At 33.0% G+C, this 25,416-nt stretch overlaps 4 protein-coding genes and 1 long non-coding RNA gene across 6 annotated transcripts; 3 read left to right on the top strand and 2 right to left on the bottom strand.

Annotated features, from left to right (window-relative positions):
• Positions 1-1,013: 1,013 nt before the first annotated feature.
• LOC105783579 (protein GET4) lies at positions 1,014-7,667 on the top strand. The gene is made up of 12 exons (XM_012609119.2): positions 1,014-1,209; positions 1,734-1,813; positions 2,292-2,370; positions 2,903-2,984; positions 3,130-3,280; positions 3,650-3,740; positions 4,502-4,585; positions 5,234-5,280; positions 5,846-5,974; positions 6,706-6,790; positions 6,995-7,075; positions 7,312-7,667. The coding sequence occupies exons 1-12, from the start codon at positions 1,162-1,164 to the stop codon at positions 7,318-7,320; spliced, it is 966 nt and encodes a 321-aa protein (XP_012464573.1). The 5' UTR covers positions 1,014-1,161; the 3' UTR covers positions 7,321-7,667.
• A 99-nt stretch (positions 7,668-7,766) lies between these two features.
• LOC105783578 (hypothetical protein) lies at positions 7,767-11,940 on the bottom strand. Its single transcript, XM_012609118.2, has 9 exons — positions 11,704-11,940; positions 11,165-11,332; positions 10,917-11,084; positions 10,466-10,732; positions 10,037-10,068; positions 9,866-9,958; positions 9,211-9,367; positions 8,570-9,111; positions 7,767-8,475 (listed from the first exon to the last, which is right to left on the bottom strand). Exons 1-9 carry the CDS (start codon positions 11,780-11,782, stop codon positions 7,894-7,896), a joined length of 2,088 nt encoding a protein of 695 aa, XP_012464572.1. The 5' UTR covers positions 11,783-11,940; the 3' UTR covers positions 7,767-7,893.
• A 2,885-nt stretch (positions 11,941-14,825) lies between these two features.
• LOC105781998 (uncharacterized) lies at positions 14,826-15,878 on the top strand. Its single transcript, XM_012606505.2, has 2 exons — positions 14,826-15,556; positions 15,650-15,878. Exons 1-2 carry the CDS (start codon positions 14,826-14,828, stop codon positions 15,876-15,878), a joined length of 960 nt encoding a protein of 319 aa, XP_012461959.1.
• A 1,665-nt stretch (positions 15,879-17,543) lies between these two features.
• On the bottom strand, positions 17,544-21,495 carry LOC105783904 (protein RETARDED ROOT GROWTH-LIKE). Its single transcript, XM_012609617.2, has 7 exons — positions 21,035-21,495; positions 20,742-20,850; positions 19,488-19,647; positions 18,639-18,787; positions 18,411-18,562; positions 18,089-18,203; positions 17,544-17,910 (listed from the first exon to the last, which is right to left on the bottom strand). The coding sequence occupies exons 1-7, from the start codon at positions 21,439-21,441 to the stop codon at positions 17,782-17,784; spliced, it is 1,221 nt and encodes a 406-aa protein (XP_012465071.1). The 5' UTR covers positions 21,442-21,495; the 3' UTR covers positions 17,544-17,781.
• Positions 21,496-22,943: 1,448 nt separating this feature from the next.
• LOC105781170 (uncharacterized) lies at positions 22,944-25,090 on the top strand. 2 transcript variants are annotated; one of them, XR_008192940.1, is made up of 4 exons: positions 22,944-23,247; positions 23,701-23,812; positions 24,405-24,474; positions 24,695-25,090. It is a non-coding gene; the product is annotated as an uncharacterized LOC105781170 (long non-coding RNA). The 2 variants fall into 2 exon arrangements; XR_008192939.1 differs by having other exon boundaries at positions 22,944-23,508.
• The last annotated feature ends 326 nt before the right edge of the window (positions 25,091-25,416 follow it).

Below are 25,416 nucleotides of genomic sequence, written 5' to 3'. Positions count from 1 at the left end.
ATTTACATTATCCTTAAATTTACATGATTTGTTGCTTGTTTGCTTCTTGGGTGTACATTGCACTATTAAGGAGAGGACTTAGATTCAAACTTTTGAGACGACATTGTTGGAATGAACAGTCACGACATAAACCATAAAACAAACATGAAATATACCAAAAAAAAAACTCTGTGATAACTTAATCAGAATTAATTTTACATAATTTTATAATATTTTAATGAATTGAATCATCGAATTTATAATTATATGGATAAAAAAAATTATTTTATTTAATATAAAATTAATAGTTGAGAAAATGAATCATTAAACAAAGGCAATAGAGTTATAAAAGGAGGGACGATGGACTGTTAAATTTAAATTTTGTTAACGAGCACCTTGAAAATATATTATATATAATGGATGTGTCGATGGGAGTGAGTGACGGTGGCGGCAGCCACGGCGTGGAGCTGCGGGATGTTGGACGGGCTACGAAGAAAGTGCATTTTAAGGAGGATCCGTCCGATGGGATGGTGGGTTTTAGACCTTAAAAATACATTTGAATTTGGATAATCATTTGTTTAAGTTATTTTTTATATAATTTTTTTATACTTTTATTATTTTATATGTTTTAAATTTTATATATTTTTAACTTTAAAATAATAATAACTTGATATTTTAGAATGAATTTAGATAAATAAGTACTATTTGTTTAGATTATTTTTATGTGAAGAAAATATTATTTTAGTAATTTATATTCATTATATATCATATTAAGAGGTTATCACGTGCCATTATTAAATTAATTATCGACATCACATCAGTAAAAATTAATTTTGATAGTGCGAAGGTGAAGGTGAGTGACGAAATATACTAACCAAGTTTAAAAGTTTAAAAGAAGTTTGAGTATTAGCTAAATATTTTCGGATAAATTCAGGATAAATTATATATTAACCTTTTTAGTGATGAAAGAAGAAAAAGTGGAAGGCCAAACCATTTGTTGAAAAAGGCCCAGCCCATTTTCGACTTGTATGAATTCTCTCCGATTGAATTGAAAGATGATCGAAGTGAACTGAAAAAATCAATAGAAGGAAAAAGAAATCAGATCTTTCTGAATAAGAAGAAGAAAAGTCAGTACTTTCTCTCCATTGAAGAACTAGAAGTGAAAGAGGATATCAAGGGAAAATGTCAAGAGAAAAACTAAGAAGAGCCGCACTTCCTCCTGTTCAAGAGGTGTTCTTTTTTATTTCTATTGCTTTCAGTATATTTTCTTTGAGATTATTTTCAGAGAAAGAAAAAAAATTGGAATAAACTGTCATTTTTTTTCGTGGAAAACTGGAAAAAAAAGAAACAAATTGATAATTTTGTATGTTTTACATTTATGTACTTGTTCCCTAAGCTTTTGTTTGGTTGGTAAGAAAATAGAAGTGTAGGAGGTTGGAAGGATGGAAAGTTTCATTCAAAAGGAGAAGCTTTTAAACCTTTTTGTTATTTTAATCTTGGGTTTGTAGTATTTGCATGTGGAAAGTTCTGTTCTTTGAAAAAACAAGCTGTCTTTTTTTTTTTTTTAATTCAAGAGAAAACCAATAAATAGTGTAGCTTTAGATTTAAGTATGATTTTACTTTATTTTTATGCTGAGGAATGGTTTCTGATTAGACCAATTAATAGTGTAGTTTTATATCGAAGTATGAGTTTATTTTTTTGGTGAAGAATGATTTCTAATTGCTTTGGTTTTTGCTTTTGATATGAAATGCAGAATATTGATAAATTAGAGAAAGCTATAAATGAGGGTAATTTCTATGGAGCTCAGCAGATGTACAAATCAATAAGTGCACGGTATGACACTATGACTGCTTGCCATCACCAGTTTTATTTTATTATTTTTAAGAGTTAAAAATTTCTAGAACTGTTATTGTTCTATGTTTCTCGGGTGTATGTCGGGTTGGAATGCCATGCCCATTGTACATGTCAAACAGAGGGACTTCACAAATAAAGTAAAAGAAAAGAGCCTGAGCAACATAGGAATTAACTGTACTTAGTCTTGGATGGGGCTTAATGGGGTAAATCCCCTTATGGTTGGATAAAAGGCTTGTAAGATTGAGTAGGGTAGCATGTTCTGCTTAAATTATTCTTTGTTTCCAATTTGCTTTAGGATTCTATCTTAGTAGTTAAGTAAGGGAGCAAGTAATTTGAGTTTTCCCTTTACTAATTATGCAGTTGGGACAAATTTAACAATGGTGCATACCACGTTTGATGCCTTAGTTTACTTTGGAAGACTTATCTTTGATTTTGAAACATGCATTTTTTATTTCAGATATGTATCTGCTGAAAGATATTCTGAGGCCTTGGATCTGCTTGAGTCAGGTGCATGTCTCCAGTTGAAGCATGGCCAGGTTTTCTTTTTCCTCCTTCAATTACATTGGTCCAGAGATCGTTAGTAAAGTTTTTACTCAATGTTTTGTGCTAAAGCATAATGAAGTTTACATCGGTTATTTCAAATTTGGCTTCAGAATGTAGTGAAGATGATTGGTATCAGTCTATTTTCGTTTATCTCCTTAGGACTCTTCAGGTTAGAGTGTGGGTTTTAAGATTGGAAAGGCTAGTGTAAAGCTTAAATTGAAACTAATATAAGATGACATCATTATAGTAATTGCCATTATTTCATGGTTAATAAGCTTTACATACATGATTGACCTTCCTCCTATTCAAAATATAACTTCATATGTAAGAATGATGCAAATTAGCATTGCAAAGGCTAGGATAAGCTATCTACTGCGGCCCAGTATATTGGATTTTACTTGATAATCACTTAAAAATGGTTGTGCTGTTGTATGTGAAATTTGCATGAAGAAATCATTGTGCTGGTATTCTTCATTGTTGTCCTTCATAGGCCATTTTATTGAAGTCACAGGAATGAATTTTCAGGTTACTTGTGGGGCTGAGCTCGCTTTCTTGTTTGTTGATACACTTGTCAAAGGGAAAATTCCATATAACGAAGACATCCTTGGTCAGTACATGGTTGTAGTTTGATTTGCTTATCAGTGTGGAAAAAAGATACCATAAAGTTCCTTATGCTATTTTAAATATAGCTGTTCAGTTTATTTAGTTCTGCTGTTTCTTCTCTTGTGATTATAACAAAATGTGTATGTTAGACCGTGTCAGGAAAATCTATGAGGTGTTTCCTAAGGTGCCCTTGCCTAGTAACATGTCAGATGATGAAGATGTTCGAGAATTTACTGAAGCTCTTGGGGCAGCAAAAACACGTCTAGAGGGCTGCTCATCATTCATAAGAGCTGCAATAAAGTGAGGCATCACTCCCATATTATTTTGTTGATTAGCTGTTTTCTTTCTTTTTATGATTTCTGTGCTATGTATTAATGAGATAAATTATATTAGGCAGATTGTCCAATTGCTATTATACCAAGTATTGGCATGTCGATTGAAGTTATTATGGAACAGCCTCTCCAGTTATACTTCTTATTTGATTGATGAATGACAGCCTCTCAACATTTGCAATATGTGTGGGGGCATAAGATTATACTGTTTACGGTCACGAGTAATATGAAAATGAAAGACATGAAAACAGAAGAGAGAATAAAAGACTTTTTTATTTGTGTTTAATGGTAACACTACTTATTTTCCCTGAACTGTTTTTATTATTTTCGGTTTTAGGTGGTCTGCAGAGTTTGGTGCTTCCAGAAATGGTGATCCGCAACTGCATGCTATGCTGGCTGAATACATATATTCCGAGTCTACCGAGTTGGTAGGTTTTGAAGTAAAATTGACTTTGCTTTTGCTTCAACCACATTTTTCTTTTGTCTTGATTTACAAGGTTTTAATAATTTACTGTATGCTAATGAAAAACTTAATATTTTGCAGATAATGCACTAACATTATTTGATACATTCATTTCGTTTACATTTGTAATTAAGATGTGTAGATTCTATATAATTTCTAAATGTGAATAACTTCAGTAAATGCATGCATCCTTCATGATAAAAAGGAAGCAGGCTCTTGGCATGGTATGTATGAGCACTTCATGCAGAGTTGATCCCAATCTGAAACCTATATTCACTTCAAAATGAGTAAAAGAACATGTACACTGTTCTAGTAACCATATATTGTTTGTTATGTACTCGAAACTGATATCTCCATATTTGTTGGTTGGTTGGTTGGCTTGAACTAGTTTATTTACACCTATTGAAACCTTCGCAGCTTTAGTCATGTATCGAGATTTTGGGATTTTGCATTTAAAACTTTAGTAAGCCTATTACGTTCATTGTAGTTATTATTATGGCAAAATCATCATTTTCATTGCGGTGTCTTTCTTGAGGTCCTTTGTCTCTCTGTTAAAATATGCTTGGTCAAATAAATTAGATGCTTCCTTTTTAATCCATGCAAGCCATTGAAAAGTGTCCTTATTTCTTGCTCCTCATTGTACATTGTTTTTCATCGTCCATTCATTATTTAACATGCATGTGGTTTGTGGATGCCAACAATTATATGATTTTTTTTCTTTTGCAGAACATGGCTAAAGTGTCATATCATTTTGTTAGAGGAAACAACCCAAAGAAGTTTGCTTCTACTTTAGTAAATTTCATGAGCAAGGTTAATTTTCTTTTTATTTTCTCTCTCCTTGTTATGAATATGGTTGGAGGCACACAGTTCAAAGTCATATCCCCCGCGCAGCAATACAGTATATAATAGATGAACAGTGAGACCTTAACAGGGTGAAACGTACCCTTAGGTATAATAAAAAGTTTTTAAAAAAAGGCTATTTAAAATTAGAAAGTGTGGCACACAACAAACTCTTTACCTGCTTGTGGAGTTAAAAAGTTCCAATGCTAGTGTATCAAAGATGGACATAAATAGTTTTTGGGAAGTTTCAGTCTTCAAATTTGATTGCATGTATTGCTACTTCTGCTAGGGTGATCCTACATCTAAGCCTATTTCTTATTAGTATTCAAAAGAATTAAGGTATATAAATAATTTGAAGTTTTGGGTTACAAATCTATGCTTCTTTTAAGGAATTAGAATATTTTCCATATACAATGCATGGAAGATGGCATAGCTCAGTCGATGTACTTGGATTTTGAGTTCTAAATAATTAAGAGTTTTGAGTTAGAATGCATGGAAGATGGCATAACTCAATTGATGAACTTGGGTTTTGATTCATCTCTATGATCAACTGTAGGGATTACTTCTCCTTTGATACTTATTCAATGCGATCAACTGATGTGCTTTTCAACCATGCAGTGTTATCCTGATGAAGATGATATAGCAATTGCACGCGCAGTTCTTATGTAAGCCTGCTGAAAACCTGCTCAATTGGCCTGTAATTTACTGTTCCTGTTGTAACTACTGTTGAAACCTATAGTCGCTATGTGCTGTAATCTTGACATTACATCATAAATTTCTGTTCCCAAATTCAAAATTCTATGGTTCATAATAGATTACATGTTCCATTCCCCCCCTTTCAAAGTGGTCCTTTGTACATTTATATAAATTGATTATTAACATGCCGGTTTTCCCTTTCAACCTATATATTAATTTCATTTTTTAATTCAAAAATATTCATTGACTGAAAATTTTCTGTTGATTTCAAAAGTAAACTGGATTGCAGAATTAGAACTTAGTCAACTGAATTACAATGATATGCCATTGCCTTTTGTGATTCTTATGTCACTTAAATCAGTTGAACTTTCATACGTGACTTATAAATTTCCATCTGTGATCAGGATTTTAGGTTCCTTTCACCCCCTCAATCTTTACGTGGTCCAAACTTGATAAAATGGAGACTGTTTCTTCTATTTTTAATGTAGTTATAAATTGTGAGCTAATGAAGAAAATTTGACTTTTACATTATAGGTACTTGTCCATGGGTAATCTTCGGGATGCTAATTGCCTTATGAATGAATTGAAGAGACAAGTGGAATCCCAGGAGCTTGATTTCCCTGAATCAGATTTGGTTCAGTTTATCACCTTTCTGTTGCTAACGTAAGTTATTTTTCTTTTGCTCTTTCATCACTTCATGCTCCATGTGTATAGGGGATGGTCCTACTATTCTCAATGCGAATAGGTGTGGATGCAATGTTGTTGAGTATCATGTAATGTTGACAATACTGCCTTCTTTGTTAGAAGTCGGCATTCTCTACAATTTAGTTTAAGGATGATATTGGTGCATATACTTCACCTTCCGACCTAGTTTTTATCCTCAGTTAAGTGGTCAGATTTTCGAGGTTTATATGCTTGGACTGGATTGAACTTCCTTGGCCTTAAGATAATTACTGATGAAGAAAGTATAATAAACAAACCTGCTCTCATCTCCAAAACATATCACAACTCTTTTTCGTTTTGGTTTGGGAAGCTATAAAAACCTGGGTTACTACAACTCTTCATCTTCATTTTTCTTGAAGCACTATTTCCAACACATTTTTGGACATGCATATGGGGATATGATCTTCCGAGAACCATTTGAGTACATGGAAAAAATTAGAAAAAAGTGAACATACTCATGTTGGGCGCTTTCTCATATCTGCTTACACCTCAATCCAAGTAACATGGATAAAATAATGATGATTAAGTAATGCTTGTATTTTATTTTTTAATCCATGAAAAAAACCGACTTTTAGTTAAAACCATCGTATTTGGTTTTTGGGTTATTCTTTCCATATTTGGTAATTTTAACATAGTCCAATACATTGTTCTGAAGACTCTTTTGCATGCAGGTTGGAGAGAGATGCCTTGCCCCTTTTTAACATGTTGAGAGTGAATTACAAATCTAGCATAGACAGAGAACCGGCATTCAATGAGGTGGGCAATTGATTTTGCAGATCAGAAATACTCTCATTATTCCAATTGTTATTTCCTCTCTCCTTTAAGACATATTTTCGACTTTATTTTCAGTTCCCAACGGGCATGTAACTGTTCTGGCCGTTATGTTTCGTTTTTATCATCTCTTTGGCTTATAGTTAAAGCTTACACGTATAAGATTCTAACACAAACATGATGGTTCAGTTGCTAGATGAAATTGCAGAAAAGTTTTATGGTGTACAGCGTAGAAATCCGCTTCAAGGGATGTTTGGCGACTTATTCAAGGTTATCATCGACATATCCGTACATCTATTGTTTTCTATCATAAGAAATTCCTGGCATAAAAAAACAATAATATATAGAATCATCTCTGAAAACCAAAAGCATAGTCTGGGACACCTTGTGCAATGCAACTTGTTTGCAGTTACAACTTCCCTGCTACACATTCTTATTTGAAATGGAAACTAGATCGACTTACATGGACATGATTCGTACTTTATGCTTTTTAACTTATCGTGCAGATGATGTGATGAGGAAAAACATGGTAGCAACCTGAATTTGTTGGAATTTGTCAGTGTCTTGGCGGACCTGAACTGCTGATTTTCATTATGTCTTCGGTTTGATGGCAAATTCCTTTTTATGCCAAAATTGTTTAATATACTTTTGTAATATGTTTCCCATTTGATTGGGGGGGGGGGGGGGAGGATTTTTATCCTTAAACCAAGAAAACTGGTAATTCTTTCTTACCATCACAAAACCTTGTACTAAATTTACCCCCTTTGTTATATTCATAGCCTATGTTTATTTGGACTTGAGGATGAGTGTTAAAGGTATATGGATATGCATTTGATTCAAGTATACTTATTCCTTTGTGTAAGTTCTTTGTCAATTGGACGCCAAGTCAACCTCAAGTCAAATTAGGTTCTAAAAATTGTCACTTTCAGTTTTGGGTCGCATTGGATTAAAGTCATTTTAGGTTACTTGGGCAAAATTGACAAGCTTGATTCTAATGCTTGAAGTACACACAGCCTTTACACCCATGTTTTACAAGATTAACATCAAAGCTAAACACATTTTGAATGATTATCTCGCTCTTTTTGACCTTACAAATCTATCACCGATTCCCCCCCATTGACATCAATGGCTTCGATCTGCTTAGTTAAGACATCCACTTGACTCTTGAAACTAAATAAGTTTTCGTTTTCATCGGGTTTGGGTGCTATAATCTCTTCTTTTTTATCCTGTGATGACTTTTCAACCAATTGAGTGGCACGTTCTTTGCTTTCAGGTTGAATGTTACCCTTGTAATCTCCTTTTACATATGATCCAAAACCGTATATTTTCAAGCGATATCCATTGCTTGACTCACAAGATAATTCAGTCTCAGCCATTGAAGTTGCAGCTGGAGAGCTTTCAAGAGTCCCAGGTGATGCTTTTTCTACTTCAAGCTTTGCAGCACAATTAAGCTTGATATCCATGGAACTTCGGGTTCCATTTTGAAGAGAACCCAGTTTTTTCTCCTTTAGATTTGAAGTTCTTGATGATGTTCTTGGTGATTGAAGCTTTCCAGACCTTGATCTATTTGGTGTGCCATTAATATGATTCACACTTGTTTTGGCTTTACAATTATTTTGTAAACCAGAATGGAACTTCACACCATTTGGAGTAAATTCCCTGGAATTTCCCTGTCAATCGAGAAAAAAAATACAAATCATTCAACAGCTAGAATGTGATGTTAAAACTCAAGATAAAGCAAAGCAAATGAATAAAGAAACACACCACTTCAAAGAATCCGATCTTTGGGGATGGCAGTCGAAGGCCAGAAGGCTTTGTTTCTCTTGAAACAGTCGATGGTGGATGACAACTACCCTTTGAGAATCTACCAACATCTTGATGTGGCAACCTTGTTTCTTTACTTCCACTTGGAACAAGTTGATCATTAGAACAGTTAGTGTCTAAACCTTGAGAAGCATCATTGTTGACATGATTCAAAGAAGCTGAGGTTTCAGAAGACCAACAATCCATGGAATTACAAAGAGATGTGCTCGTAGATTTTGGTGTGGATTGCAAACCAGTTTGCTGAGAAGAATCTATCTGCTTGCTTTTGTGCCCTGTTAAGGATTTTGAAGGAGTCCGAGCATCTGAATCCAAAGCAATCAAATCATTCTTTCTTCTAAGAGAGCTCGGAGACTTAAGGGTAGAAGCATTGTGACCACAAACAGATCCTGAAAGATCTTTAGAGACAATATGTACACGTGAAGTTGATTCGGGAGGTGGTGTACCACGGTCACCAATACAAGGTTTCTTTGACATATTCTGTCCTATAATCATTAATCAAACAGAATCCAAAAAATATATATTTAAGCAAAAAAGATATATAAACATTGTACGAGTAAATCAAAGTTAACGGCAATGTTTACCAGATACAGCTTTTCTGACTTTATTGTTAATTTTCATCTGGTTTGCACCCAATGAAGCTCTTTTGGTTGCACCAGGTGAGAAAGGGTTGGCCTGGTTAGATGCCTTGGACAGCCTAAGGGAAGATGATGAATCAAGTTCTCCACTTCGAGTGCCATACTGTTTGTTTAACCATAAGTAATGAAGTCAAGTCAGTGAGATCCAAAGGTTAGTTCGTAACAACTCAATCATGCATGAAAATTACACGAATACTATACGACACACATAACTAAAACATGACACAATACAGTATATGAAGAAATAACATGAGCACAATACGAGTACGTGGAATTTGAGCCTACCATATGTTAAAGGAAATATAGGAAATTGCTTATCTCTAAAGGTCAGCTTATATCTGAGCTCTCAAATGAAACATGGATGAGGCGCACATGTGTAATACCATAAAGCTATGTTAATCCCACCTCATCATTTACCCAAGGCATCCATGTCCGACATTCATGTTTGACACATACTCATATATGGGTATGGGATAATGTCCCTCCAAGGACACTTCAAATACATGGAAATATCAGACACATTATCCGTCCAAAACTTACCCCTAAGTCTTTGAGTAAAATAACCATGAAGTCTGTAGCAGTATCTTGAACTGAAAATTACCTGTGCTTTTGTAGGATTGATAACTTCTTTTAATGTCTTCCCCACTCCATCTGCCGTAGTTTTTGGCCTTCTGGAAGCTGGCAAGGTTTTAACCTAAGATTTTGAAACGAATGAGTCTCAAAAATAACATAAATAGTGTCAGTTTTGACATCAAAAAGAAAATCTACAAACCCTCATTGAAGTAGTATCCACCCTTTTTGAAGCTGCAAAGGAGAAGCAGAATTGATAGTAAGGCAAAAAAGTTCAAGAACCAATTCATGATGTAAAAGAATCATATGAACAAGTTATAAATTATTTTACTAGAACTTAAATTTGGGCTTGCTAATCCTGAAGAAGCCTATAGCAAGTAGGTTAGTTGCTATGTTGCACCAAATCGAATGTGGCTATGGGATATGACATACAAAAAATCCTCTAAATACATGAAAAAATTTAACATATACATATACCACACTCAACCAACTCCAAGAGTCCAAGTAACATAGGTTACATGCATAACTTTACAGTCAAACCTACAATAAAATAGATTTAACTGCAAACTAGAGAATGATTGGCCTCCATTAAGTTCCACATGAAGAATTGTTGAAAGAAGTAGATACTCACAATGTGGATTTGGAATGCCTGTTTGACTTTGAAATTTGGAACTTGATTTCAACAAATCTGACGCTTTGCATGATTTGTGCATGGATGCTCTCATATCATCAAAAAGATCAGTCTCAAGACTTGACAAGGAGTATTCACTTTCCATTGTTGAGTTTGATTCAGTAGATTTCCAAAACTCTTGTTCAGTTCCAGGCAATATATGTGTTACTGTTTCAGACCTCTTATATCCATTATTTACCAAAGACAACTCTTCTGGATCCAATACACCTAAGCATAAAAAAAGTGGAAATAAGTATCAACTCATGAAAACAATACAACACGGAACTCGAGTTTAGTTTAATTGGTTCATACAGTTAACTCTTAAAGATACAATATTCAGCCAGTATAGGTTTAAATCTCAACATCTACAAGCTCTTTTATAGAAAAGAAAAACAAGTGTAAATAAGCATACCTGCACTGGTAAAAAAGGCAGCATCCCAAGCTAAACTTCTTCGGGCAATGTACTCACCAATTCTACTTGCTGCCATGGATTCAGAAGGTAAAGCACTTGGTTCCTTAAGTCCATTGTCACCACCATTAATATTCAAAGTCTCAAACAACTCTTCAGGATCCAAAACTCCTAATAACATGAATCACAAATGAATGAGTTGAAATTTGCTAAGGAATTTTATCGGTCATTTTAAAAGCTTAAAAACCAACCTGGACTAGTGAAAAAGGCACTGTCCCAAGCCAAACTCTTGCGAAGATCATACTTGGACTCCAATCCATCAGTCTTTTTCTCTTCTTCCTTTCGACATGCTTCATCTTTTGAAGCCTCCATCAGCATGAATCCATCAAAATCAACCTTCATTCTGGTCCTTGAAGCCTCTGCTAAATCAATAACATTCCATCAAGAAACTGATTTACTCAATGAATAAACAGTAAGAATGGGAAAGATCAACCCCAATTAAATGGTTTAAAGTTAATTTTTCACAATAATTTGATCAAAATTCAATCCAGATATCATTTTTAAATTAGTAAACTTGTAGATCATCAATATATTGTTTTCCTTGAATATGATTAACTACCAAACGTAAAGATTTATTCTTTACAGAAAATTAATAAAACCCAATCATTTCAAAGCCGAGAAAGAAACAATGAATCACTAAGAATTCAAGAAAGTGTTCGTAAGATTCCTCTGTTTTCCCTCAGCATCCAAACAAAAAGAAAAAACCAAAAACCCAGAAAAAATAACGTACCAGGAAATTGAAATTCATGCAAAATATTCATTTGGGATGACATTTTGTTCTTCAAGATTTCTCTTTCCTTTTTTATCATCTATTTCTTGCGTTGGAATTGAAAGGCATATAAAAAAAATAACTGAGAAAAGAAAACAGAGTGAGACAGAAAAGAGAGGGAAAAAGTGAGAGCTTTTTTAAAAAAATTAGAAAAATTGAAGATTTTTGACAATTAATTTGTAATTATTACTAATTAATTTGAGCCTTGGAGCGGATGTTATGAGCATGAATTAAGATGGAAAGATTCTAAATTTTTGTCTTAAAATGGGAATATAATAACGTCACCAAAACAGGTAATTTTTTATTTTCAACGGCAAATGAAAACATGACACGTGTATAGTTGCATGAAGTATAGTTTCACCAACAAATTAATAACTTTTCAAATATTTATAAATTGATAATTTGTTATATTATTTTTTAAAGGGTACTTATCAAAAGAATAGTAAAATAATGGTGTTGTGAGTAAACTCGATAGTAATTTAATAAAAAATATTTTAAAAGTTGATGCACGATTTAATTATATATATTTAATTAAATTCGATTAAATAAATTTTATTTTTAAACTTTTTATAAGATTTAACAAATATATGATTACTATATATAAATTATGTTTTTTTATATTGAATCATAAATTTTAATTTGAAATCATAAATATAATATATATTTTATTCATCTATGAACCAATTAAGATATTGGCCTAAAACAGTAAGAATTCAAAAAAAAACAGTAATAAGAAAAACAAAAATATTTTTAAAAACTGAAACAAAATAACAATAAAAATTAATCTTTTAAAAATTTATTAAGCTCAATTTGCATACACCATAATTCTTACCAAAACAAATATATATAAGAGCATATATAATACAACCTTGAAATTATGAGAGAGTATTGATTCGGGTTAATAGTGTGGAGGTTGTGAAGGCTATTCAAGACTTTTCCACGACATCCTCGAACTTTGTTCTGATTATACGGATTCATTAACTCTTGATGAAGATTGGACGGTTGTTCCTATAATATATTTCTAGAAAAGGAAACAAAAATAATGACTGCATAACCAAAATGGCTTTTTATAGAGAGAAATGTTTGGTATTATTTGAAGCTACTCCTAAAATGATTTCATGTCTTAAGTTAATGTAATATTTTTGTTTTCTTTACACACACAAAAAAAAACACAACATTGAAATTAACATGGATAATAAATAAATATGAAAGAAATTATACCCAAAATCCAAGGATATTGGGCTGATTTGCAAAAGCATGATGATTGAGCCATTCTTCTTCACTATTCGTTCCACTTTGTTGGATGATTAGGTTAACTTGAATAATTTCGGTTCTGATTAGATTGCACTAATAGGAGGAGCATGCATGTAACACCATGTAGTTGTTCGGATATAGATACTCTGGAAGCAATACTTAATTGTTTGAGGTCTGGACTGGCTGTTCAGAGGAAAACACTCTAAAAATTTCTTCCAATAAGAGAACTAATATCCTCTCAACAACCATCAACCCCAAACTTAACTAACCTAGAGATATAAACCTTAGGCTCTCAAAAAGTAAATAACAACTACAGTTACTTCTGCCATTTTCACTTAGAGGTGGCATAGATTTAGTTATTTTGTATCTTAGTGAAGATGTTCAAGAATTGAATCTAAAGTAAATATTTCAACGATCTCTCTTTCGATGTAGACAATCAAGTTATTTGCAAGAAATTTACCCTTCACATTATTCCACAATCTTGTTTTGACAATTTTTATAGTTGAAAACGGCCGCTCACTAATTGTTGTAGGCACCGAAAGAGTTAAAACAAATCTAATAAATTTGTCAAGAAGATAACAAACTTTTGATCTTCTTGTCTCTGTCAAAACGAGGCATAGTTGTGACAAGCAAAATAAATTTAGTTTTATTAATAATTTAATTTAATATATAACATATGCTAAGAATTTTTTTTTAAAAATAGTTGGGGTTAATTTGATTGATTTAACTATACATATATACTAATTAAGTATCATACCTGCTTATAACCTCTTCTCAACTCTTAAATAGGAGAATAATGCGTTTCAACGCATTCGAACTAATGTCCTCTTACATTGATAACAATGCCGATGCCAATCGAGTTAAGACTCCATCCACTAATTTAATTTTTCTTTAACTGTATGGTTAACTATAGCTTTTTTTCATATATTAAATTTTCGATGGGAGTAGAAAAAAAATATTTTCATTAACACATTCTTTTCACTATCTTTATTGTATAATTTTTTTTATCTAAAATCTTTTTTTTTTAAAAACATATGTTAAAAGGTATAATGATAAATTTAGCCCTTAACGTTTATATTTTTTTGTCATTTTCGTCTTAATTCTTTGTTTTGTGATCACTTTTACCCCAACCTTTAAATTTTAGTCAAATTGCTTTCTTTTAAATTGAAAAATTAACTTAACCATTAAAATTTTAACGACACTCACGTGTTCACTCACGTGGCACCCACGTATATTTCATAAAAATTTAAAAAATATATAAAAATATTTTAAAATTCAACAAATTTTAAAAAGTCTATAAAAGATTTTAAAAAATTATCCATGTTAAGAGTAAGTACACATAAACTATCACGTCATTGTCATTAAAATTTTATCGGTCCAAAAGAAAATAATTTAACTAAAATTGGAAAGTTGGTAGCGAAAGTAAAAGAAAAGAAATATTAAATCCAAAAGTATACTTTAAATTAAATAAAAATTAAATAATATATTTATTTAAAAAATTATTTGTCATGTTTCTATAAAACTTTAGACATTGGGTTATGTTTTGTTGCCGCCAAATAATTTTGATAAATTATGTTCTTTTTTTCTTTAAACCAAACGAAACCTCTGCTCAATATATGACCGTTGCCTCCAAAACTCTTAATGAAGTAACCCCTCTCACACCTTCCATTTCTGCCAAAAACCTCAAACATGGCGTCTCTTCAGAATTCCCAACTCATCACTCTCAACCCTTCTTCCATGGCGCCCCTTCCCTTCTATAAATTTAAATCCCCTAAATCAATTCTCGTTAACAACCCAATTTCCCCATTCCCTCCAGAAAAAACCCAACAATGGATTCATCTTCATCTTCAATGAACCACACAATTTCCCTGGAAGAACTCAAGCTGTTCCACACCATAGACCGAGCCATCTTCTCCAGGCTTGTTTGGAACCTTCAACGCCAACCCTTCGAGTCAATGCACGTCATGGCTTTATTCCTTTGGCTCGAAAACTACAGTTGTACCCCTGGTCTGCACCTTGTTTACAATATCCATCCCTGGTCTGATCCACTCATCAATGCATTAGCCGATGAAGCTGTCCAATGCTTGATTTGTTTAAACACCGACGAGTTCCCTTTCAGTCATTTCCATGACGATAAATGTACAATCCCATTGATTCGAAAGTTAACCGGGAACGAAATTTCTCTCCGTTTCTTTCACGAAAATCGTGTCGAGATTGTTCGTAGGATCACTCAACTTGTTCGCGACATTTGTTTAAGAGCCTTCGATGATATAATGAAATTGATTCATGATCCATTGATTATGCCTGTTTATAGTGAGAAGAAGATGGGAAATCAGCAAAATTTGAAACCAAATTTGGGTTTTCTCATTGGAGCTCAAAGGAACAACGAAATGGAGGATCTCTGGAAAGGTATACATAATATTAACATTAAAAGCTTGGAAGAGAATAATGGTAAGAAGAAAGAAAATAAGCAAGTTGAAGCAGATGATAGAACTGTTTTCTTAACATTCTCTAAAGGGTACTCTGTTTCTGAGGCTGAAGTGAGAGACTTCTTCACCAGGTGTTTATACATGTGTTTTTTTTTTAACCTTAATTATATATGAAATAGAATTTATATAGTTTTGGTTGTGATAATGTGATGTTGGTGTAATAGGAAATTTGGGAAAATTTTTGAAGGAATTGAAATGCAAGAAGTGGTTGAAGGGGAGCAGCCATTATATGCAAAGTTGGTAGTGAAGTATGGTTCAGACATTGAAATGATACTGAATGGGAAGCAGAAAGCTAAGTTCTCAATCAATGGAAAGCATGTTTGGGCTCGTAAGTATGTGCGTAAGAACCATAAGTCATCGCCTTCAAAGGTGGAATCCCATCATCTTCAATGAAAGTTGGTCCTATTCTTTGGATGCTCACCATTCAAAGATCAGTTTTGTTATACATTATTGTTGTTTTAAAACTAAAATATAATTTTTAAAGAAGATGCATTAATTTGAACCAAAATATTGTAGTGAAGTTGCACCTTATTTATAATTGTATGTCAACTTTTGTAAATTAAAGGATTCGCCTTTACTACATTTATTTGTTAGACCAATTGTTTTCTTATTGTGATAAAAGTGTTTTTAGTAGTAGAAGAAAATACCAACACATTAAAAAAAAAAACTGATTTTCACAAAGAGAAATCAAGTTTCGCATATTATATTAATTAAGCAAGACTTCGCATATGTTACCTTAGCCTATGTACTGGGAGTTTAAGTGTAGTATGTCAAACAACTTTCACTAATCCAGTTGGGAATTTCCACAACAGGATCTTGTTAGACCAATTGTTTTCTTATTGTGATAAAAGTGTTTTTAGTAGTAGAAGAAAATACCAACACATTAAAAAAAAAAACAAAGAGAAATCAAGTTTCGCATATTATATTAATTAAGCAAGACTTCGCATATGTTACCTTAGCCTATGTACTGGAGTTTAAGTGTAGTATGTCAAACAACTCTCACTAAGCTCTCTTTTATAATATTGTAGTGATGTAGCGTGCGAGGAGGTATGAAATGAACTATCCAAGTGATCCATAACGATGATACACCTAACTATGTCGTTGTGTTCCCAAACCCAATAAGGAAAATAATGTGGGGCTAAATTATAAGATATAAAATTAGATTTAGGTTGTAATTGGACATAGACTATTTAATTGGTTTAATTTGGAAGTTTTACTAGTGCTTTAGATAGATGATTGAATGATAGATTATGATTGGACTAATTCGTAAGTAGAGGTGGAAGAGTTGTTAGTCATCAAGGTAAGCCTTAAATGTTTTATGGGTGATTTGGATACAAACACGTGCTTGGTATGCATGAGATGTAACACAGAATTTGGCCAAATCATGTAAATTGTTAAATGTCTGCTAACTAATTAATTAATAATGTTATGAGGTTGTGAGAGAAGTACTTACACATATAGCCTTTTTAAAAACACACTAATGCATGTATGTATGTTTAACTAAAGTTTTCGAGGTAATTATATGTTAAATAATCATATTGTTGATTGTTGATCAGAGCAACACAATGAAAGCATGATATTAAATATTTATTAAATATTTTATAATTAATTGTGTGGTGTGATTTGTCTGTTGGTGTGTTTTATGATGACTGAGAATCACTACGATGGCTAATGTGACGTTTAAAATTTAATAATTGATACACAAAAGAAAAAACACTACTATTAATTTTTATTAAATTTATTAATGTAGCATTGTAATGAAATAATCTTCATAATATTAATAGTTAGACCTAAATTATCCAAAAATAGATGGACTAGACTAAATTTTAAATTTGGGAAGAGTGTAGGTGACCTATGGCATATTTTAACATGGTTTTTAATATAAAGCTAAATTAGAGGTTAAAACCAGATTCAGTTAATGGGGCAATTGAATGCCAATGTTTCACTTCAGCATTAAAAGGAAAATAATATGAAATGATGAACAGTTTCTTAAATCCATCAATGTTCTTCTTAATTCCAAAATCAAAATTTAACTTAGATTTTGTTTTCTGAAAAAAGGAAAATGAAAGTCAAAATATATATATGAAAGTCAAATATGTATGAACCCTTATCATTTACAACAAACTAGATGGTCATGTAATTAATCTAAACGTTGCAAGCAAAAGCTAACTAGAGAAAGTAAATGTACATCAACAATCACCTTTGCTCGGAAACCGCTTTCTCACTAATGCCTCTTTATGAATTGCAATGTCTACAAATATCGATGTGAAAAATTACTAACCCCTGTCCAAGGGTGTCATAGCGACCGCTTAATGAGGTCATAAAGGGATATAACAATTTCGGCGCTTATCAACACGATGATGAGCCACTCAAGAAAATCTGATTTCCTGTTTTGAAGAATTTCTTGAAGAAACCGAATGTTGTGCTACAAAGGCAAAGAGAAAAGGATGTCACATGTTAGAGAACTTGGAAGCTATGTAATCTACAATATTACGGTTTTACCATAAAAGAATATCATTTATGACTTCGTTTTCATGCATACATATCTATGTATATGAATATACATTATATAAGTGTAAGAGAGTAAGAGAGAAATATCATACCTCAACAAACTTCAACTTAAAATCAAGACTTGCAAATCTTTGAGTTAATTCAAATTCATCTCGTAGAAATTCCCATATTATGGCATATTTGGCATCTTTCCAAGCGATATCCGATCTGTTAGAACCAAGAAAAACACGAGCTAAATTGTAACACTCCAACAGACGCATTCCTATTGGTACTTTTGTCCCACTATTAGATGAACCCAGAATATCATTGATTATTACAAATTAATTTGGAAATAGTAGCCCTATACAAAGTTCTATGGTCATAATACATATTGGGTGTCGATTACCTTCTGAATAATGGCTTGTAAAAAGTTACCTCTCAAAAAGTCCGAGCTTAAGAATTACATCAGCAAGATTAGAGTTTGCCTTTCCAACTATCTGAAAAAGTTTTTTGCTGTCCATGGTAAATGTTCCTGTTTTTTCCATCCCACGATTTATGTCGGTAAACTCTGCAACCATCCCATCAACCTAAGGAAGAAGTATTGATTGTCATTATCAAGCTAAATACTTCGAAAATAGAGGTTGACAATTGAATACTACACACCTGGCGCACATAGTAGTCAAGAGCAATACTTTGACCAAGAACACTCCCAATGGTACGGATTCCATCAATATTCAAGAACTGCAACGTAATGTAATCCAACCCAGCTTGCATCCATGTGTTTAGAGTAGGCATCTCTATTACCTCATACTCTGCAAGTTTGAAACACAAAAAAAACAAAAACTCCTTTATTGCAACAGATCTAGCTCTAATAACAAGGTCATAATGCAGAAAAATTATTATGATTAACCCAAATATGTTCAGAAAAAAATGTCTCATCAAAAACAGAATGATAAAATATAGCATCAAGTGAAAGAAAATCTTTACCAAGAAGAAATACACGGAAAATGACATTCCCACCAAAACCCACTTCACACGCCCTTGTATATGTAATTATGTGCATATGGTAACATACATATGAGAAACCACAACATACCTAGAGAATGTAAGTGTGGGGCATGCATAAGCAAGAGAGAAAGGAACTGGCAAGAAATCAGGTTAATAGAACATTAAAAATAAAATATAGTTAAGGAAAATACATAAGGGCAATAGACAAAAGATAATTAAGCCATTGATTTTCGACGACTTCAAATCAATCCTTCACAGGAAGAGGGTATGGAGATAGATGGCGAAAGGAATTTGTATTACTATGCTAAAGAAAAAAAAAGGGCATGGCCAACCAAGGAACTTATTTGCATGATGACCACATTAATTATCCTATGTATATGTACTGGTATAATCGTGTCAGTTCTCAAGTTCAAGTATTACAAATTTTTAATGGTTGTCTATTCCCAGCTACTACAAAATACGCGTAATTGTAAAATAGTGATAAATAAGAATTTACAAACTCACCATCCTTTCTCATTTCAGGAAGCAATCCTGATGCATGTTTTTCAACAATTTTAAGATACTGATCCACATCACATTCACGAATATTAAACAATACAATGGAACCATACTGGAATACCACCATGAAACAGCAATCGCTTCCACTTGTGAAAACACCAGGACCCTGAAATAAGGAACTTATCAATTCAAGAACACACTTAACTTGATTACTCATACATGAACAATCCAGAAACAAACATATACACACATGTATATGAAAAGAGACCAGAGAATACTAAGATGCATCATTTAAATGTTAGAGCCATTGCTTTCTAGAAACATAGCCAAGAGTATGGGAATGCTACATTCGATGATGGCAAATCTCACATCTATACAGAAATTTCATAAAAAAATTTAAAATCTGTCGAGAAACATTTTCACATATGGCTGTTTATAGGATGAAAACCATATATTTGTACACGTTCCTCTTGTTGTCCTTTTGTAATTTAAGCTCTAAAAGAAACTCAAAAGGCTTAGAGATAAATGCCACTTGAATCCAAAAGGAGATAGAGAGCAAACAAGCTGCACGTGTATAAACAACACTATGACAAATCTTAAAATTAAATCTGGATTATAGCAAGCATTATTAAGTTTTGCACATTCGGTGAGACAAGGAAGTTCCTTATTCTTCAACTTTTTCCAATATTTCTTAAGTAAGAGGAATGATACTCGTAACCAAAAGTTTTCAGTTTTAGTTGCAATATCTCAAATACGTCATCCCTAGAAGAAAAAAACAGAGAAAGCTTTTCATCAACTTCCTCCATAGTGAAAACAACAGAATCCTAATCCGTCCTAAACACCTGATACATAAACAGTTAAACCCTTTTAAATAAAAAGGCAGTCGCAACAATACATAGCAGAACCAAGTTCCTCCCTACATTGTTTTCGAGAAACCCTCAAAAAACCAAAACTTTAAGTTGAATTGTTGAAACTCAAGAAGCATAATCTCATTTCAAGGGCTCATTGTTGGTTCATAGGCCAGTTACCACCAATTCAAACTCACTATCTTTTCCTCTATAAAATAGCTTCTTTTTTACCCTGATTGTCACAGTTATGTGAAATAAAATAAATGAATAAATATTAGCTTCAAAAAAATATTTCACACAAGAAACAAGCACTATCAGTGATTAGAAAGCATTTCAAAATATATATATCATCATACAAAATTGTAATTGATTAGAGTAACCGATCTTAGCAATAAATGTTAAATTAACTTACAGAGGAACTAGAAAGATCTCCAAACTTAAGAACTACATAATTAGTCATTCGTGATGTCGGCGGTATAAAATTCTGCTTGTTCTGCTCCACCAATCCTTTTAAATCCACACTACACCCATAAAAAGAAAAAACAAATTAAAGTGTATAATAAGTAAATAAACTTAGGGTTTAAGATCAGAATTCAGAAGTTCCACCAGCATAAAAAAAAGGAGCTTTCGAGAACAAAATGATTCTAATCATTTTCCATTAAAATACTAACAATTAATTGAAAAAAAAAACGAATTAACAAAAACCTGGTGGAGAAAAAATAAGCACGAACTGGAATAGAGCGTTTAGTGCCTTCTTCCAACGTTCCATCATCGCCGTTTTTGTCTTCAACACCATCTCCGACTTCCGAGCAGGAAACAGCGTCGTTCCAGTCGACCACCATTTCCGGTTGCGGAGTAGGGAACGAGGAAATGCACCTGACGGCGATACTTCGGGTAGCGTTGCAGCAGTCTCTGTTGAATGTCCATAAGATGATGGAGGAGGGATATGACGTGGCGGCGGATCGTATGGTTTTAGCCGGAGCGAAGACGAAAGAGGAGGGTTGGGGTTTAGGGAGAGGTGAAGAGAGAGAGAGGATGGAAGAGTAAGGCAGCGTTTGGCTACGGGTTGTACGGACGGAGAAAGAAGGGAGTTGGCGAAAGGAACGCCACATTGCTTTTTTTGTGCTTAGACGAACAAGGACTTGCTCCTCTGCCTTTGCACATTTTATATACCTACGTAGGCGTTGCTTTATAAATATTTTTAATAATATTTACATATTTAATATCTCTCATGCTTTTAGTATGGATAAACCATTGAAATTATCAATTTTCGATTTATGCTGAGTTTGAATGGGCGGTACGTTTATTTGTACTTAGTGTAAAAATAGCGGTGGCGGTGAGATTAGATACTGTAGCGTAAGACAAAAAATAAGCTAAACGTATCGCACCGCACCCAATCGCCCATCCAAACTTACCGTTAATTAGATGTAGAATCAAATTTTTAAATGAAAATTGAAATTAATTAAAGTTTTAATCAAAAGTTAGTAAATTCTTGAAATATATTTTTCAGTGAAACCCCTAAAGGATGGTTAAGTGATAATGTGATAGCTTATCTAGAAAAATGATGACATGATGTTTGAAAAATTTACCCATGGTATAATTTCCATTTACATCCTTCTACCTTATTAAATTGAAGGGTAATTAATTGTCATTTCAGTCCCTCAACTATTTTTTACCATTAACTACTCCATTTCAAGATATTTAGTTTAAACGTAAATATTCCAGAGTTACTATTCATGCTTTAGAAAAATGTCGTTATCAAATTCTTGAGTTTTGGAGATGTTACAGGTCTCCTCCTCTTAATAAATTTCATCTCCAAAATTTACCTAAATTAAATAATTAAAGATATTATCGTCACATTACTTATATACTCTTTCAAGTGATTTTCTCGACATTATAATTTTTCTATAAAATTTTTACCCAATGAATATTTTTGTTTCTCAATTCCTTGATTTCCTGAGCTAGGATCTTTATCAGTTCCTCCTCGTATGTCAAATCTAATTAAATTTCAATTATATCAGGAGTGATTCTCAATATTAAAACATGAAATATATTGTGAATCTTTTCTAACTCTAATGATAGAGCTAATTTGTAGGCTACTAGGCCAATAGATTCAAGGATATCATACGAACTAATAAGCCTCGGCTTAGCTTGTTGTTTCTACCAAATTTAAGCCTTCTTCCACAATAACACTTTTCTCACCAACATTATATTTGATATCCCTTTTTTACTGTTAAAAATCGAACAAATTATTCCTTGTACATTAGATCAATGAGCAAATTGGTTTTTAACAAATTATTCCATTTTTACTGTTAAAAATTGATCCATGTATATCAACATGAGTTACATGTGGCACGTCACGTATAATTATTTAATTATTTAGTCAGTCATGTCAGTTTTTAACAGTAAATATGGACGAAATATTTAATAAAAAAACTAATTCACTCTTTAATCTAATGTATAAAGAGCAATTTACTTATTTTTTAAATAGAGGAAGTAAAATACAATCTAACTTAAAATACAGGGCCCTTATTGTAGTTTTACACAAAAAGGTGGCGCTAATCTCGCCTTTTTTTTTGCATGGGCCTGCCCGCCCTTCCATCCATTTTCCCTCCCCTTTTCCTTCCAAACAACCAAAACCGAAACTCCCTGTCCACCCTTTCTCTCCCTTCATTTTCTCTTCCCTTCTTTCCTTTCTTTTCCATTACTGTAATTCAACCAACCAAACCACCAAATTCTCCGAACGATCCTCTCTATCCGTAACCGTCACCCTCCAAAATCTCACAGTCACAGACCAATCAAATCCATCCACCTCATCAAATACTGTAACCAGAATGAATGACATCCTCCACCACCAATACCACCGCAACCACCACCACCAAAACCGTGAACCCCCATTTAACCTTCGAACACAAGCGGTACGCTTTTCTCGCCACGTGTCCTTTTATTCCTCTCTCTCTGATCCATGACAGTTATGATCAGATCCTTTTCCCCTTTTTTCAGTGAAAAATATTTAGACTGTTCTTTTTTTTCTACTCCGAATTTTTATACGCGTTTATTGATTTGGATTTTGATAATGTGAGATGTGATTTAATTCTTTTGAAAACAAATTTGAGTGGCAAATATGAGCATGTGTTGTTTTCTACCGTAACTCGGCAATCTTCGGATGCCGATTTCAGGTATATTCGAGCTCCATTTTCATTGAAATTTTCATTTTTATTTTGATGATTTTTTTTTATCAAGATCTTATTGAATTTCATCACGGGTTGGTTTAGTAATCGAGGATTGTGCTATCTGGTTGCTAGCGATTTAATTTTGTTTGTTTGTTTGTTTTTATGAGAACGTTGTTTGAAGTTTGTGATCTTTCATAGAGAAAAAAGAAGTTTCATGGAACCTGGTGTGACATTTGTCCAAATTGAGTGGAAAATATGAGCATAGGTTGTTTTCTACCGTAACTCGGCAATCTTCGGATGCCGATTTCAGGTATATTCAAGCTCCATTTTCATTGAAATTTTCATTTTTAGTTTGATGATTTTTTTTTTTTTTTTGTGATCAAGATCTTATTGAATTTCATCACGGTTTGGTTTAGTAATCGAGGATTGTGCTATCTGGTTGCTAGCGATTTAATTTTTTTATTTATTTTTATGAGAACGTTGTTTGAAGTTTGTGATCTTTCATTGAGAAAAAAAAGTTTCATGGAACCCCGTGTGATATTTGTCCAAATTGAGCGGAAAATGGTGATAATAAGAAGTAGACTATTTTAAGGTTTGACTAGGATACGTTGTTTTGTACTGTAACTAGGCAATGTGTGGAAGTTGATTACAGGTAACTTGGAGTTGTGCTTTTGATTAATTTACATTCTATTTTGCTTTTTAGTTTGATGCTTTAGCTAATTTCTTGCTCTAGATTTTATTTTGCTGTACTGTATTGAATTTGATAAGTTTAGGTTAGAAAGTTGTGGAAATTTGCAATCTTTCTTCGAGCTACTTTTCTTGGAATAATCTGCTGTTAACTTGAAGGTTTGTTGAATTTTGGGGTTATTAAATCTATCTTCTTCTTCTTTTTCATTTTATAGGGATGCGTATGGATTTGCTGTGAGGCCTCAGCATGTACAAAGATACCGAGAATCTGCTAATATCTACAGGGTATTTTCCATGACTCTGTTACTCCTTTCTGTTTTAAGCTCATCGCCTTCTTTTGGCTTCTGAGGAAAGGAAAGGATAATTAAATGCCAACTCTTACATCTTGGTGAACATTGAATTTTCAAACCTCTCTCTTCCTCATTGTGTGGATACTAAATGATTACAAACTCTATAGTCAGAAGTCAGAACTTTGATTTAATCTCGTATATACTCGTCACTTTAGGAAGAAGAGGAGGAAAGATCAGATAGGTGGAATGATTTCTTGGAACGCCAAGCAGATTATTCTCAATTGCTTACCAATGAGATGCCCTCGGAGGGAATAAAGGAGGTCTCGCACATTGAAGTTGCAGAGGATGGGAATAATGAAGCACGAAAGGGAGTTGAAGGAGATGATTTATGCAAAAAGAAGTTGGGTTCTGATAGTCTGTCTGCTAAGGATGATGCAGAACAAGAGAAGGTGCTGCCAGCACCAGAGAAAAGAGGTCGTCAAACTGCAAAATTTACCTAAATCAAATAATTAAAGATATTATGGTCACATTACTTATATACTCTCCCAAGTGATTTTCTCGACATTATAATTTCTCCATAAAACTTTTACCCAATGAAATCTTGTTTCTCAGTTCCTTGATTTTCTGTGAGCTAGGATCTTTATCAATTCCTTCTCGTATATCAAATCTAATTAAATTTCAACTATATCAGGAGTTATTACATAAAAAAGTATTGAATATATATATTCTTAATATTAAAACATGAAAAACATTGTGAATCTTTTTTAACTCTAATGATAGAGCTAATTTGTAGGCTACTAGGTCAATACATTCGAGAATATCATACGAACTAATAAGCCTCGGCTTAGCTTGTTGTTTCTGTCAAATTTAAGCCTTCTTCCACAATAACACTTTTAAAAATACTTTTATCACCAACATTATATTCGATATCCTTTTT

Source organism: Gossypium raimondii, chromosome 13 (genome assembly GCF_025698545.1).
Source record: "Gossypium raimondii isolate GPD5lz chromosome 13, ASM2569854v1, whole genome shotgun sequence".
NCBI classification, from domain to species: domain Eukaryota; kingdom Viridiplantae; phylum Streptophyta; class Magnoliopsida; order Malvales; family Malvaceae; genus Gossypium; species Gossypium raimondii.
Note: the sequence above shows the minus strand (reverse complement) of the source record. Positions and strands in the feature narration are given on the sequence as shown.